This window comes from Magnolia sinica, chromosome 11 (genome assembly GCF_029962835.1).
Source record: "Magnolia sinica isolate HGM2019 chromosome 11, MsV1, whole genome shotgun sequence".
NCBI classification, from domain to species: domain Eukaryota; kingdom Viridiplantae; phylum Streptophyta; class Magnoliopsida; order Magnoliales; family Magnoliaceae; genus Magnolia; species Magnolia sinica.
In genome coordinates this window covers 80,037,086-80,053,926 of record NC_080583.1, presented here as the reverse complement: position 1 = coordinate 80,053,926, position 16,841 = coordinate 80,037,086, and the positions used below count along the sequence as shown (strand labels likewise).

The window sequence follows — 16,841 nt, the reverse complement described above, 5'->3', positions numbered from 1 at the left end:
GACCAATGTGCAAGTGGTCATGATGTGTGTAAGGTAGATGAGGGGCCGAATTTCTCGAAATCTGTCCGGGTGAAATGTCATGCAGAACTCAAGTGGGCCACACCATTGATAAAAGTAGGTACGTGGCGCCTATCGTTGAAACCTCCTTGGACCCCACCGCAAGTTTTTCATAGGCTGATATTTGAATTTTGCTTTCATCCTGGTGGGGCTCACCATATCAATGGGTTGGACGACATATAAATGTCATGGTGTGACCCAGGAAGGTTTCATCGGTGGATGCATCCATCCCTACTGTTCCTCATCGTGTGGCCCACTTGAGTTTTGGATTGGCATGATTTTTGGACTTATGTCCTAAAGTGAGCAGGCACAATTGATGGACGGTGTAGATGTTACAAAAACCTCGCGGTGGGACCTCTTGGATCTTTTTTTTTTAAAAATCTAATGCAAGGTCTCCCAACAATAAAATTCGCGTCGGATAGTTCCATTATGCAATTGAACTTTAGATGCTCGTCATTTATTGAAGTTGAATTAATGTAGGCCATTTGAGGCCCGGCACACATCAGCATCAATCCTGGCCGTCCATCTTGGTGGCTACACGGTGGGTAGCGATCCACTATTCAATGAACTTCTTCCAGATGAATGTGGACGCTTCATCCACAGGCCATTGACTAAGCATTGAGAAACATCTGCGGGTGCAACTGCTGGACAGTTCCCACCCACAAAGACCATGATTTGGATAGTTTGAATTGGAATGCATGTAGGCCACATCTATGGCAGTGAAAAAGAATGCCAGTTTAATGTTAGATCGGAACGTATAACTGCTTGATCTCATTTTTGCATGGTAGCCAATAATTGTGCGGTCAACATAGTGGGCGGTGCAGATCGATAGATGGGACTGTCAGAATGTCACTAGGAGCATTCTAACATGCATATAACACTCTCAGAGTACTGGATCGATTTCAGTAGAAAATGCAATCATTTTATAACACTATGAAAACATGCACTCTTCCAATCTCCATACAATTAAGATAAGAGATTTGCAAATGTAACTTTGTTTATTTTTATTTTTATTTATTTCAAGATAAGACTCTTTCAAACCACACACACACACACACAAACACATATATATATGATGATAATGATGATGATGATGCGAGGCCACTATCTTGGATGGCCCACAAAGAGACCTTGTGGGACCCACTATCTTAGATTGCCCACTTATGTATTTCTTCGTTTATACAACTTAAGAACTATATACTTGCATTAGCTCTTGGAAGGTCTCCATGGCACTAACAGGCAGACTCAATAACACATTTGTGCTCTTTTTCTCCCTCCCATGAGATAGGAACAAGACCACTTCCTTCTCAGGCATGGTCACTGGCCCGGACTGAATAGGCTCACCCCACCCAAAATCAGTGGTATTGAAGGATAGCGTGGCCCATGTGGTGATCAGAAGAGTGGCCGTAAGCGACGGCCTTGATCGTGTCACTTCAAAATAATCGATCGCTGATCGAATGTAGTCCTCAGTCACTAACTTGATCGCATCTTGTACTAATCGCACTGCAAACGACAATGGTTTATCTACTAATTCGCCCGCACTACATAGACAATAAGTGAGTGCAATGCCATTGCCAAAGTACCCTTTTGGCATTGGTGGATTGAATTTGGACCGCCCATCGACGGCAAATAAGAGCTTACTTTGTTGGGTGGGGCTCATTTTGAGTGCTTTGGTCCTGGCCCGCCAAATGAATGCGGAGAGCAACACGAAGTTTGTGCACTTGCTTATGGCACCATCCTCCATGGCTAGTTTCTTGAGCTGAGTGAGTGATTCTGGGCTGAAACAAAAGGATCTGTGTTGCATTTCTTGATCTTGGTAGCGGGAAACAAGGTTTGATACATCATCGATCTCGGCGAATTCGTGATGGGGGAATTCAATCTTGGGAGGGTCCCTTGATCGTAGTATGGATCGGTCGATGAACGGTGGGATGGATAGGGGGAAGCCTCTGGCAATTTCTGCCCATGAGTGTATGAACTCCATTGCAGTTATCCCATCAACCAGGCAGTGGTTTATTGCTATTCCAAGAACAAATCCTCCACACTTGAACCCTGTCACCTGCAAGTAATGCATCCTGATTTAGCTGTCCACATGTGAAAGAAGATAGGTGGCTGCCATCTCCAAGCTGCTCATCTTGCAATCCCCACAATGGATGCAACATGTATATAATATAAAATCCGTAAAAAATGTGGACCCCACCATGATGATCACCTGATATGAAAATCAGGCTGATCGGCTCATCGATTAGGACACGATATCAAAATCAATGGACAGCCGGTGGTATGACTCAGTGCAATGGTGTGGCCCATCCAATTAGTTGATTGGCATGATTTTTATAAAGGTGATCTAGATGGATTGTCTTCCATCTTGCATAGATCAGATATTCTACACATAGGACACATGGATGGAAAATGGTTATTTCTCTGAGACACACTATTTCTAGTTTAATGTGTAACATATATAATAACATTAAATATATTTTTTTAAAAGGTCTGTTTGGGTAGGGGATCCTACTAAATCAGGATTAAGTATAATCCTGATTTTGATAGGCCCCATGCCCTTCCAAGTCGAATTGGGTGCTTTAGAAAAATATTAGAATATCACTAATTGAATTAATGTGCAGGAAAGCACCACTTCAGATGTGGCCCATATATATTATGGGTGGATCTTCCACCAAAATGGACCCTAATAAATATATGAATCAAATTATTTATTTGAGTTATTTTTGTGTAAATAATCTTGGTTATCCATATTAAATACCATTGACAAAATCATAACTATTTGTCACATCAGTGCAATGTTAGCATTATACCCCATGAAATGTGCATGGGACATAATGAATAGATATCATGAACCAGACTCTTTCAAGTGTTCCGGTACAACTAGGAGCCCCATAACTTATGGTACTACATCTCTCTTTACTTAATATTAAGGGTTCTGGTGCAAGCAACTGATGTGGAGAAAGTGGGGAAAGAGAGAATGAGAGAAAAAAAATTCAAGAAAAGAGTGTTGCTACACACATGCAAGCTACACGTAGAGAAAAAAAGAGAAGTGATTCCTCACACAGCTTTTTGTATGTGTCTACAACTTAACAATATTTTATTTTTTTATTTACACACGCACACACACCTCCATACACTCACACCATGGTGGGATTTCACCACCTATGAGTACTCGAACCCTCAACTAGGTGTTGAAACTCCTGAGAGTCTACCACTCGAGTAACAGTAAGAACCCGTTTACAACCTAACATGAGCCAACACAATAAACCTACGATGTAGATGTCAAAAATTCATTACAGTGGCCTTACAGAGCCTTACAGAGCCTTTCTTGTTTGGGCTGCCTAATGTTATGCGTTCTGTTATAGTTACACCCAAAGAAAAGAAGTAGCTACCTCCGAAGAGTTTGAAAGGATAAAAAATATCCTAAGGTTGAAAAACCCTCACTTTTATGGGTCTCCTCAACTTATTGGAGGGGCAAACATGTCCAAAAGCTACAGTTGTACATATAATAGGGAATACATGCAAATGCAAGATACCTATATAGATATGTGTGTTTGTGCATGCATAGATACATGCACACAACCGAATGTATGCAAATGCTTAGATACCCACATAGACATGTGTTTGTGCAATCAACCATACAAATATGACCTCTAACCTTGTAAGTCCAATGATATACATGCATCCCATGTATGTATTAAATGCATGCATGCATGTACATGTACCATACCTGCACTGTCAATAGAGGTATTTCCAAGAGATTCCTTGCACTAGGATATGTATGCACAAGCTTCCCTAACTTGTTAGGATCAGGGACGCTAATATCACCCAAGACTTCAATCTCATGGTCTGCGGCTGCTTCAACGAATACTACACCTTCACCGGTGCATCTCACTACTAACTTCCCATCTGAGCCGATCGTAAGGCTCCCGGCAAGTGGATAGAAGTGGACCAACACCTTGGCCAAGGCTTGCCTGATCACCTTCCCAGGAGTGGCCACGCCGTTGCTTTTATCACCCTTGAAGCAGTATACGGTTTGGATGATGGTGGCGATGTTCTGATCAAGGTTTGATAGGAAGTAAAACCCGCCGTTGGTTTCCTCAGCAGGCCGTACTAGGACGGGATCCAGTTTTTTAACGGTGAATGCATCTCCATCTTCATGCAATCCCTCCATTGGAGCTGTTTTCTGCGAATGAAAAAAAAAAAAATCATGCACTTCCATGCATGTTACCATAAGCCATATCACCGTATAGAAAGCCTTTCGCAGGAAGTTCCTGCGCTGGGATGCTAGGTGGGGCCCACAATAATATCAAAAGAGGGGTTGGGATTTTTTACACGTGTGCTAGCTACGATCATACGATTCAGAAATACTCATCATGCAACTGATTGGATGAAACTGATGTGAATTGCAATCAAATGATCTTGGTGTATTATCAAAACAAGAGGCTTTTAGTGTATTTGGTGTGAATTTAATTCCAATTCACACTCAATACACTCTCCCAAACGACTAACCCAATCACTAGGTGGGCCCCACTGAAAAAAAAAAAAAAAAACAATAGGCAACCATCAATAATGATCCAAAGGACGGTGTGGCCTACCTGATGGATGGATTTAGATAAGTTCAATCTTTTGGACGGATTAGATGTGTCTACAACACAATACCTGGGATGTAAAATACTCAAGAGATGCACACACAAGAGAAAGCTGATAACAGAAAATACAATGGCTTCTCTTCCTAAACCCTAAATATATAGCAAAAACGGCAGTGAGAATTGAAAAGGATTGCGTGGCTAGCTTTCCACACGGGAGCGGATTGGATACTAGTAAAACACCATTGGTTGGATACCAATGATATGTTCCCTTGTTATAAATGCTACTCGTTAACGGAATAAATGCTACTTCGTTATATCAGTTAACTGATCTTTCTCAGTTTCCGCTGTGCACCCACTCGGCCACGAAATCGGATCCATATTGAGAATATTCAGTTGGGCTCACTGGGAATTTATGTGATTTATCCACACCTTTCATCTGTTTAATTTTCCATCTAATTTTAAGTGTTGAGCCCAAAATTGAAGCTTATAAAAATCTCAAGTGGACCTACCACAGGAAACAGTGGAAATAATGATTTCCACCGTTGAAACCTTTTCAGGCCCCACAGTGATATATATTTTTCATCCAAACGGTTCAAAGGATCAAAAAACATGGATGAAGGTAAAAAAAACCAAATATAATCTTGATCCAAAACTTCTGTGGCCCTTGAGAATTTTTCAATGGTATAAATTCAATTCACACTGTTTCCTTTGGTATGGTCGATTTTAGCCTTTTATGTACTTAGGTTTTGAGCTAAGGCTCTAAAATTATCTTATAAAATGGATGGACAGACTGGATAAAATATATAAATCACTTTGGACCAACGGACTTTACTCAATCCGCTTCCCCATGGCCACATACCGGTAAACCCACCTACGTTTTTTCTAGAGGCCGATTTCTTCTTGCACTGGTAACCAGGTGGGGCCACTGTTACGTTTGTGAGAAATCCTCCCCTTACATTCTGTTTTGAGTTCATTTCATGGCATGATGCCAAAAATGAACCGTATCCAAAGCTCAAGTGGGCCGTACTAAAGGAAAATGTGGTTTTGGAAATTCCTACAGTTAAAATCTACTTGGGTTCGAAAGTGATGTTTACAAGCCATTCATACTGTTAGTAACTTCATTCCTACAGGGATGAACTGAAATCACAAATATTAGCATGACTCAAAACGTCTGTGGCCCATGAATATTTTAACTGTTGACGTTCAATTATCACATTTTTGGCTCACCTGTGCTTTGGAAACGGTTCGTTTTTGGCTTTATGTCTTAAATTGAACTCAAAAAACGGATGGATAGATAAGATTTCTCACAAACATCACAGTGGGCTACTTAGGTTCCAAGAACTTCCTGCAAAAGTCTTTCACGGATGAATCCACGGATAAACAATTACCACTGCGTGGCCGACTGCGTTCATGGCCTAAACGAAAAACAATCCGCTAACAGATCTCCTTTGAAAGAGCATTTATTGGAAGGAAACGGCCAGTTGATATCCAGCAATGCCATTTTGCCACATCACTTTAGTAGCCTCCTGGCTACTGAAGCGTTCAGTATCCAATCCGCTCCCTTTCCAAACGTGGTTAAAGCTCAAGGACTGATTAGAGTGTGATTTTCCATGATTTCTTAAACGGTGGTGATTCATTTCTTCTCTTTGTACGTGCGGTTGAGTTACTCAGTATGCTTGATCGTACTAAGTAAACTCTGTGGGGGCCACCGTAAATGTATGTAGTTTATCCACGCCGTCCATTTGTTTTTAAAACTCACTTTAGGGGTTGAGCGCAGAATTAAAGCATATACAAATCTCAAGTGGGCCACACCTCAGGAAACAGTGGGAATAATGATTTCCACCATTGAAACCTTACTAGGGCCCACAGTAATGTTTATTTGTCATCCAACCATTTCATAAGATCACAAAGACATGGATGAAGGGAAAACACAAATATCAGCTTGATCCAAAACTTCTGTGACCCATAAGAATTTTTCAACGGTAGATGTTCAATTCAAACTGTTTCCTATGGTGTTGTCCATTTGAGCTTTGCATATACTTCATTTTTAGGATCAAGCTCCAAAATTATCTGATAAAATGGATGGAAAGAGTGGATGAAGGGAAAATACAAATATCAGCTTGATCCAAAACTTCTATGGCCCACGAAGCTCTCAATGGTAGCCATTCAATCCCACTGTTTCTTGTGGTGTGGTCTACTTGAGCTTTGGATCCATCTCATTTTTAGCTAAATGCTTTAAAATGATCTAGAAAAATGGATGAACGGTGTGGATAAAACAAAAACATCATAGTGGAGCCCACATCCCTTTGCCACATATACAGTTGGGACGTCGTGAGCCGTGTTCTCCACCACGCAATCCGGGTCCGAGAAATACTCACATCCAACCGTTCTCCACCACGCAATCCGAGTCCGAGAAAATACTCACATCCAACCGTTTTGGATAACTTCGAACATTTCACATGCATTCGACATCAATCCATCCATTGGGTTGGCCCCCATGAATCCGCTTGGGAAACGGATTGGCTACTCCCCCTGCCACCAGCCTGAGGGCTGGTGATCTGTGCTGTGTGGGCCCCACCATGATGTATGCTTTTCATCCATGCAGTTCATCCATTTTTACGGATCATTTTAGGGCTTCATCCCACAAATGAGAGGGAAATGAATCTCAGGTGGACCACACCATAGGAAAATAATAGTGATTGGATATCCACCATTAAAATCCTCCCAAGGCCCTTTGTACTGTTTATTTGACATCCAATCTGTTGATTAGGTCATACAGACCTAGATGAAAGCAAAAAAACAAAGATCAGCTTGATCCAAAAATTTTAAGCCCTCGAAAAGTTTTTAATGGTAGACATTCATTCAATACTTTCTCCTATAATGTGGTCCACTTGAGATTGGGATATACCTCATTGTTGGTCTCATATCATAAAATGATCTAGAAAAATAGATGAATGACATGGATGAAACACATACATTATGGGGGGGCCCACAAAGCACCAACTGTCAGCCATTGGCTGGTGGTAGGGGGAGTAGCCATTCCGCTTCCGTTAGCTTGTGCAAAAATGGACGTGGATTTCCTGCGAAAGCCTTTGGCTGGAAGTTACTGCACTGGGATGCTAGGTGGAGCCCACCTTGATGTTTATCATAAATCTATCCCGTTAATCCATTTTCTGAGATCATTTTAGGACATGATATAGAAAATCAGATGGATATAAAACTCAAGTGGGCGGCACGAGAGGAAACAGTTGTGATTCAGTCACCACCATTGAAATATTTTTAAGGCCACAAAAGTTTCTTATCATGCTAATTTTTTCTTTTTTTACTTCATCTCAATGGTAATGATATTATAAACCGTTTAGATGGCATATAAAAATCAAGGTGCAGCCCAGAAAGGTTTCAACAGTAGAAAACTCTTTTCCCAGTTTTCCCTCTCATATGGCTCACTTGGTTTTGAATCCATATCATTTTAGGTAGCATGTCTTAAAACGAGCTTGGAAAACAGATGGACATGATGGATTTATCACAAACATCATGCTGGACCTCACCTAGCATCCTAGCACAGGAACTTCCAACGAAAGGCAAGCTTTCGCAGGAAATCCACCTCCGGAGAGCCTTTCGCTGTAGGTTCCTCCGCTGGGAATTGTAACACCCCTGGTTTTTAAGTGGTCGTGTAGGAACTCAGCTCCCGAATTCCCAGGTGCCACAGGTGCTTTAATGGGTTTCAAATTTTAATTACATTTGAATGATCTCATAAACAATGGAGAGTTTAGCAAGGCATGAACCATAAGTAAGTCATCAAGCGGTATCAAGTGCCACTAAATATAAAAATATCCAAACGACAAATCCAAAATCATATAAATAGGGAACTAGTCTCACCCATATATGACCCAAAATGACTAGAGCCCTGGCTCATACCCGCCGGTAGTCCGAACTCAGACTAGAAGGATCCGCCGAAAGTCTGAAAGTAGGGAATCTTCTCTTCCTCATCCATGCTCACCCCGCTCAGCTCGTTGAGTACCGCCTCACCTGCATCTAATGACGTGTCTGGTTGGTGTTTTAAAACACTGTCCCAGAGTGGGAGTGAGTAGCTAACTCAGTAGGTGTCATTAGTCATAAGTTACATCAAATAATAATTTCATGATGAATTTAATGAAAAGCATAAATTTATAAATCACTAACTAGTCTTTATTAATGCATATACATGAGTTATGTATGATGTATGACCTCACCCACAATACTCCCTCGAGCGACTTCGCCTCACCGTCACGGATGACCAATACTCCCTCATTGCGATCTCAACTGCCGAGTTGCCAAATCCTAACTAATGCAATGCGTGAATAATGTATTAGCCGAGTTTTTAGTTAATTTCGTTCATCCAGCAAGTTAAGGAAACTGGTACACACCGACGATATCAATGCACTCATCCATTTGTGAGGCCAGGACCCCCTCAACGTGCGAGGCCAAGACCCCATGATCCTTGATCCCATCGGAGTCCCCACCCCCGATTGCAAGCACGTGGGAGTGTTGGGAAGCGAGATTGCTCGCGGTCACTATGGGGAGGCTTGTCACCCAAGCTTAGGCCTACAGCTCGAACATAGTGTCTCATTCCACCATGCCCGGCTTACGAGACGTGGATTAGTTTCTAGCTGTTGTCAGTGGACGTCAGTGGGCGAGGGGTATTCCAAGATCCAAACAGGTGTGAGCAAACATGATTAACAAACATAATTACTCAGTCGGTGGACTAGACTGCCCAAGTTTAGGCGAGCATGCAACACACGACATCGGGTGCAAGCAACCCATGTAATCTCGCTACCGTCACGTCCAACCAACGGAACCACCTTCACAAATCTCTGTTCTCTGACCAACCCAGAAAATGGGTTGTATTCAATAACACTTATGACAATTAAGAGTTCATCTTCTAATACAAGTGGAATCATGCGTACAATACATCGAGCATAAAATTTCAGGTTACTAAAATGAATGCAACTACTCTTAATAGTAGAAGTTAAACGTGTGTGCGTGTGGTGCTAGATTGACCAAGGACAACACATCACTCATAGTACAGAAAAATACAGCAATATCACTCATAGTACAGAAAAATATACCAAGAAATAATGCAATCATACATACTATAGGGAAGATCATGCAAAAATCAGATGTGAAATAAACATGCAATACTAATTTCATGCCCAAACATGTTGAAGACCAATCAAACAACAATTTATCGTTGCATGCATGTTATTAGACCTATCAAGTAGATTCTTAGGTAGATTTTTTCTAAATCACTCATGCACATCACTCTAATATTCACAATTATTAAATTTATCCTAAAATTGGTACTTGGCCACCTAAGGATAAAGGTTTGCACCTTAAGAGGAGATTTTCATTCTTTGAGATCTTAGGATTAGGGGATTTAAGTAAAACCACAAATTCCTAAATCAAAATCAAGAAAAACAACATTAATGATTAGAAATCTACACGAGGTTGCTTAATTGAATGGAAAATATACCATTCTTACCTCCGATTCTTGGCATTGGTAGATTTGGTGGAGGTTTTGTAGTAGCCACCAGTTTGGTTAAGGAAATATCAACCCTACAAGCATCAAGATTCCCCTTATCACACAAATACTCTCTCCCTTATCTTTCTCTTTATTTTCTCTCCATCTCTCTTTCTCTTTCTCTTCTCCTTCACCCAAGGTAGGGCGTGAAATTCGTATGGGAGAAGGGGGTGCCCAAATGAGACCCTTTTATAGTGCCAGATTTGGTGTAAATGGCCCCAAGGGTTGAGTTTTTACTATACTAACCCTATGGGAGGATTTTTCTAACCTCTAGAGCCCACTATGGGGTGTACATATTGATATACACATTAGGATAGTTAGCCCTAATGATGATCTACGTATGGACATGATCGGCCCGCCATTTGGATGTGTCGATCGACAGATATGATTAGAATTCTTTTCAACAGTCACCGATGGTCGATCGAGGCCACGACTATACGGATATGAGTAGGGAAATATCCTTATTCTACATGTCAAGTTCGGTCGTTAACCAAAGGTCCAAAATTTTCAACTTTGCATAAGAGTGGACGACCCAATTCACTTAAGTTTCAACTTCTTCCTTTATGGTATTTGTACTTCTCATGCACTTGTCCCTCGACTCAAGTTGAGCAGTTTTGAACACTACCTAGGTCTGATTCCCACGATAGATGTTGAGCCCGGTAAGACGGACATTATTTTATAGTTTTGAAACTAGTGGCCCACTAACAAGTAGTTTAGATCTTGTTCGAAAAATCGGGCATTTCTGAAATGAATTAGGTATTGAGGTTTCTTGGGTACAGTTGTTGTGGTATGGATTAAATAAGTTCACGGTATGGCCTACTCAAAATTAGTGGAAATGGTGATTCGGTCCTGATCACTCTAAACTGTCGGTTTTAGGCTAAAAGAGTGACTAGGTTGACTTGGTTTATTAATTAAGGTCCAAGCCATAGTTAACTCGGCTTTAGTTAGATCTTTAATTTAGTTATGATTGTCTTGATTAGTTAGTAATGGATCGATTAGATTTGGCCCTATGTGAATAAATCATGGAGATAAAGTTGATGTTTAAGTGATCGGTTGGCTTAATTGGTTTTCTATGGTTGATTAATCTTATTTGTATGGTTCTTTATCGGTACCAGCCGCGTATAAGCTCGCCTCGAGCATCAATGGTTTATAAGTGATGACGTGGCCAGTTATATAAAAAAAATTTAAGAATTTTTTGGCAAACCCAAAATGGCAAAAATTCGGAGTGTTACAGGAACCCAAGTGGGGCCCACTGTGATGTTTGTAAGAACTCCTTCCCTTCCATCCATATTGTGAGTTCATTTCAGGATATGATGCGAAAAATGTACCATATCCAAAACTCGAGTGGGCAATACTAAAGGAGAGTGTGGTTAGGAAATTCCTACCGTTGAAACCTACTCGGGTTCGACAGTAATGTTTACATGTCATCCATATTATTAATAACTTCATTCCTACTGGGATGAACTGAAATCACAAATATTAGCATGATTCAAAACTTCTGTGGCCCACGAATATTTCAACTGTGGAAGTTCAATTATCACGTTTTCGGCCCACTTGAGCTTTGGATACGGTTCATTTTTGGCATCATGTCCTAAAATGAACTCATAAAACGGATGGACGGGGAGGATTTCTCACAAACATCACAGTGGGCCCCACCTGGGTTCCTAGCGCAGGAATTTCCTGCAAAAGTCCGCGTCCTACAAAAACCAACCCCATCCACTCATTAGGTAGGCCACATGAAAGAAAATAATGTACATTTGATTATAAATAACAAAATTACAAGATGGTCTTCAGATGAGTGGATGGGGCTGATTCTCTGACAAGATAATCGAAGGCGGTTTGGCTAGTGAAGCTCCCAATAGCCAGGTGGGTAATGGTCAATGCTCTGTGGGCCCACCATGATCTGTGTGTTTTATCCACACTGTTCATCCATTTTTACACATCATTTTAATATTATATCCCATAAATGAGGTAGATCAAGTTCTCAAGTGGACCACACCATGGGAAAACAGTAGTGATTGAATTTCTACCATTAAATACCTACTAAGGCCCAATGTAATGTTTATTTGACATCCAACCTTTATATTACGTCATACAAGACCTAGATGAAGGCAAAAAAACAAATATCAGCTTGATCCAAAACATTTGTAGCCTCAAGAAGTTTTTAATAGTGAGAGTTCAATCAAGACTGTGTAGCCCACTTAAGAGTTTCATCTACCTCATTTTTGGCTTTATACCATAGAATTATCTGGAAAAATGGATGGACGGCATGGATAAGACACATACATCATGTTGGGCCCCACAGAGCACCGACCACTAGCCATTGGCTAGTGGCAAGGTAAGTAGCCCATCCGTTTCCCAAGATAATCTCAAGATTAGGTGTTACGTGTTATGTGTTTCCCTGACTGTGGGCCCACCTTGTTGTATGTGTTATATATCCACGCTGTCTATCAATTTTTCCGGCTCATTTTTGGGGATGGTAAAAAAATAAGGCAGATCAAAATCTCACACAACAGGAAAAAGTGGTCACTGATCAGCCACCATTAAAAACTTCATATGGCCCATGGTAATGTTAGTTTACCATCCAACAGACCTGGATGAAGGGAAAACAAAAATATATGCTTGATCCAAAACTTGTGGTCCCCAAGAAGTCTTTAATGGTGGGCATTCAATCACTATTATTTTCTATTGTGTGGTCCATCTGAGATTTGGGTTTGCTTCATTTTTGAGACTATGCCTTAAGATGAGGTGAAAAAATGATGGACAATGAATATACAACAATTACATCAAGGCGGGGCCCATAATCAGGAAAACACCTACTAAGGTATCGCTGGAGCAATACCTAATCCGCTCTTTAATCCGACCGGCTAGATAGGGGCATTTCTGGCGACTAGGTGACGTGAGCATTTGTAGTGATTAAGATTAAAATGGTAGACTTAGTGGAGAGTAATTATGGGGCGGTGTCATGCCTTGAAAATTGACACTCAAGTATAGAGATCAATCTCGAGTTCTTAGGTGTGAATTAAATGAAAATACGCATGTGACCTTGTTCAGATTCACAATCATTTCACACACGAGCAAACAGAGTAACGCAATTCAAATTAGCGGATCCAAAGTGATATAGAGACATAAAAAATCAATAAATATAGGGCTAACAGTCAAAGTACAATTAAAAAGTGATGTCCATCCAAATGAGAATTATACAAGCCACAATATACATACGTATAATCAACACACAAAGCACATCTAGTTGAGGACTCTAACATATGCATGCACAGGATTGAAATAAGTGAAATGTTTTCTAATTTTGCTCAACACTTCTAAGACTTCACAACGAAAGTGCAAGCTGATACAAGCCTACTCGCTAGAGATCTCGATAACACCTGCATCAACAACATCGCTTATTTGGTGTTTTAAAATACCATCCTAGGTGGGAGTGAGTAGCTAACTCAGTGGTTTCATTAGTTTTAAGTTACGCATGTTATCAACCAATCAGTACAAGTAATGATAAAACAAGAAATCAAATAATTCTTAAATACTCTGCTTGAATGCGCATATAAAAATATAACATAATGCTGCTCTTTCCAAATAACACTCTCCGCCAAGTAACTTCGACGCTTATTTCGCATATGTCAACACTTCCTCACAAACGGCTCAATGCCAAATCGCAAGTCTTATCTAATGCAATGCGATAAATGCATATGTTAGTTGAGTAGTCATTGGATGCACAGGGTTAGACCACCCATCGACGGGTGGAGGGCGCGCACAAATAATATAAGAGTCATCATTTAAACACAAATGTGGAGTGGTCGCGACATCATTACAGTTTGATGTATCGGGCTCATAGCCTTCTTGATTGCTCATTGGTCACTACGGGGCTGTTGAGTGTGAAATATTTCATATTTCTCCCTGTTTATACTTTGATTTTATAAACATGATATTGCTTAATCGATTCAATTATTCATGTTTTCATATGCGAGGTGATTTCAAGAGCTTGATGTGAAATTGATGCCAAAAGGAAGATTTATGTTCAAAAGATTACTAAAAGAAGATTTTGAAATTTGGAAGTCATTAATAAAAAATTCACATGCCAAAGATCCAAGAAAACTAAATGATAAATGAAGAGAATCAAAGATTTGAAGTGAAGAAAATGAATCTTGAAAATAAACATATTCCTGAAATTGTCCTGATAAACTATATTCTGAAACTCTAAGTTTATTTTGGAAAACTGTGTAAAGTGCATAAATTTGAAACGGTTTAAACTCCAAGTCTATTTTAAAAAACTGCACAAAGTGCATAAATTTGAAGTGGTTTCTAGTTTTTTTTAACTTAATGTGATAGTTAGAGTTCCACAATTATAAATAGGACTCCCTAGGATGCTCTAAAGCATCTTATAGGGTTTGAAAAGGTCTCAAGGAGCATAACACAAGGGCAGAGCAGCCGCCAAAGAGATTTTCTTCTTCCCTAGTTTATTTTTTATGCTTTATTTAAGAGATTTGGTTTCAATCATATCTATGGTTGGCTAAACCTCTTAGCTAGGGCTAAGAGGTGAAGCTTGAAGCGTGTTTAGATGATTATCTTTCTTTGATTCTCACCCTACCATGAGATTCAATAAGAACAAGAATCAAAGCAAGATACTTCTCGCAATGGTTGTGAAGCCCACTAAAAGGAACATATTTTTATAACCTTAGTTTTAGTGGCCCACCAACGTGTGGTATAGAGCTTGTTCGGATAATCAAGACATTTCTAAAATGAATGGATAGCAAGATCTCTTGTACACAATGATTAGGGTTTGGATTAGTTAAGTTCATAGTGTGGCCTATTTGTAATTAACAAGAACGGTGATTCGATCCTAATCACCCCAAACTATTTGTTCTTAGGTAAAGGAGTAAATGGGCCAGTCTAGTTCATTAATTAAGATTCAATCCCTAGTTGTCACGACTTTTGTGAGATCTTTATTTAGTTATAATCAACTTAATTAGTCAATGCTAGGTCGACTAAGTTTGGGCCTTGGATGAAGAAATCACAAGGCTAGACTTGAGGTTTAAGTGATCGAGTAGATTGGTTGGCTTCTTATAGTTGATTAATCAGATTTGTGCGGTTCTTTACCGGTACCACCCGCGTGTAGGCTCACCTCAAGCGTTAAGGGTCAGTAAGTGACAACACAAGATAATTATAGAAAAAAATTTCAAGAGTTTTTTGAAAATCCAAAATAGCAAAAATCCATGACGTTACAGGCGGATTAGGTGCGACTCAAGCCTCATCCAAGGTGTAGCTCTTACGGTGGGGCCACCTTGATGTATGTATTATATATTCACACTATCTGTCCATTTTTCCATATCATAAGCCAATCCAATTCCCCAGTGGACCATACTAGAGGAAACTATCATGATTAACCATTGAAAACTCTGTGTAGGCCATAAAAGTTTTGGATGAAGCTTGTATCTATTTTATTATTATTATTATTAATAATTCAGGTCGTTGTGACCTTATCACTGTTGAAATTTAAAAAAAAAAAAAAAAATCAAATATTCAAAATTTTCTTTTTGCCGCCAAAACGATGTTAAAAAATTTCAAAAGAAAAGTGCAGTTTTTCTTTAGTCCCACATCGAAAATGAGAAAAGAAATTTTGTGCTTTATATGTTGAGGTGTGTGTAGTATTCTTACTTCGAGTTTTGGAGGTTGAGATGCTTAGGTTGTGTGTTTTAGTGCATAGCACTAGAATGCACGCGCTCGGGCGGGGCAGGGGCGTGGGTAGTGTGGTTATAGTGGTGCTAGTTGGTGCACTTCTGGTCACTCCCATATGACCTTACATGAGACGGTGCAATCCCGGCGCGAGTGGTATAAGATAAGCCTAGGTTTTATAGGCCGCAGAGAACAGTCGGATTATTGATCCGAAACGGTCAACCATTTTGAGAATAACAAGTAGCCTTAAAAGCCACAACGGTTAAAAAACAGACAGGCTTTTATGATCCAACGCTCATATCTTTCAATCCAATGATCTGAAATAACCCAAATTCATTATCAATGGTTAGAAACATTTTTCAAATGTTACGAACTATTGATAGCCACCTAGCAATAGTCCACTCCCTTGGTGCCTATATAAACGGACTATTCCGGTCCAAAATCAATCAACTCCAACAGATCTCTTCCAAACCATCATATCTCACTAAAATCATCTCCTTCTAAGAATACTGTAATACATTCGTTAATCGAGTCTGTTAGAAGATTAGTTATGCTGAAAAGTTCCTAAGTGGACCCTTCGTGATTGTTGCATGTAGGATCTAGATTGGCTTGTCTTATCCCAAAAGCAATTCACTTGTAACCCATCAGCAATTGATAAGGGTAAGAATCACGCTTTAAGGATAACATATTTATACATGATTCAACCTAGTGCTAAAAAGAAATAATTTTCTTTAATTTTTTATTTTTCGATTTTTCCAGTATATTTCACAACAATCACTAGGTTGGATGGAAAATAAATATTACGAAAATATTATGGGCCCTATGAAGTTTTTAGTGGTGGGGTGATCAATCACCATTGTTTCCTATATTATGGTACACTTGAGTTTGGATCTATTTTATTTTCCGGCTTATGCCCTGGTACACCTTAGACCCTTGAATGATATGAA

At 39.9% G+C, this 16,841-nt stretch overlaps 1 protein-coding gene across 2 annotated transcripts; it reads right to left on the bottom strand.

Annotated features, from left to right (window-relative positions):
- Positions 1-439: 439 nt before the first annotated feature.
- LOC131219458 (omega-hydroxypalmitate O-feruloyl transferase-like) lies at positions 440-4,811 on the bottom strand. Of its 2 annotated transcripts, none has more exons than XM_058214595.1 (3): positions 4,656-4,811; positions 3,788-4,243; positions 440-2,113 (listed from the first exon to the last, which is right to left on the bottom strand). In XM_058214595.1, exons 2-3 carry the CDS (start codon positions 4,229-4,231, stop codon positions 1,244-1,246), a joined length of 1,314 nt encoding a protein of 437 aa, XP_058070578.1. In that variant the 5' UTR covers positions 4,232-4,243; positions 4,656-4,811; the 3' UTR covers positions 440-1,243. The 2 variants fall into 2 exon arrangements, with proteins under 2 accessions (XP_058070578.1, XP_058070580.1); XM_058214597.1 differs by having other exon boundaries at positions 4,720-4,804.
- Between the last annotated feature and the right edge of the window lie 12,030 nt (positions 4,812-16,841).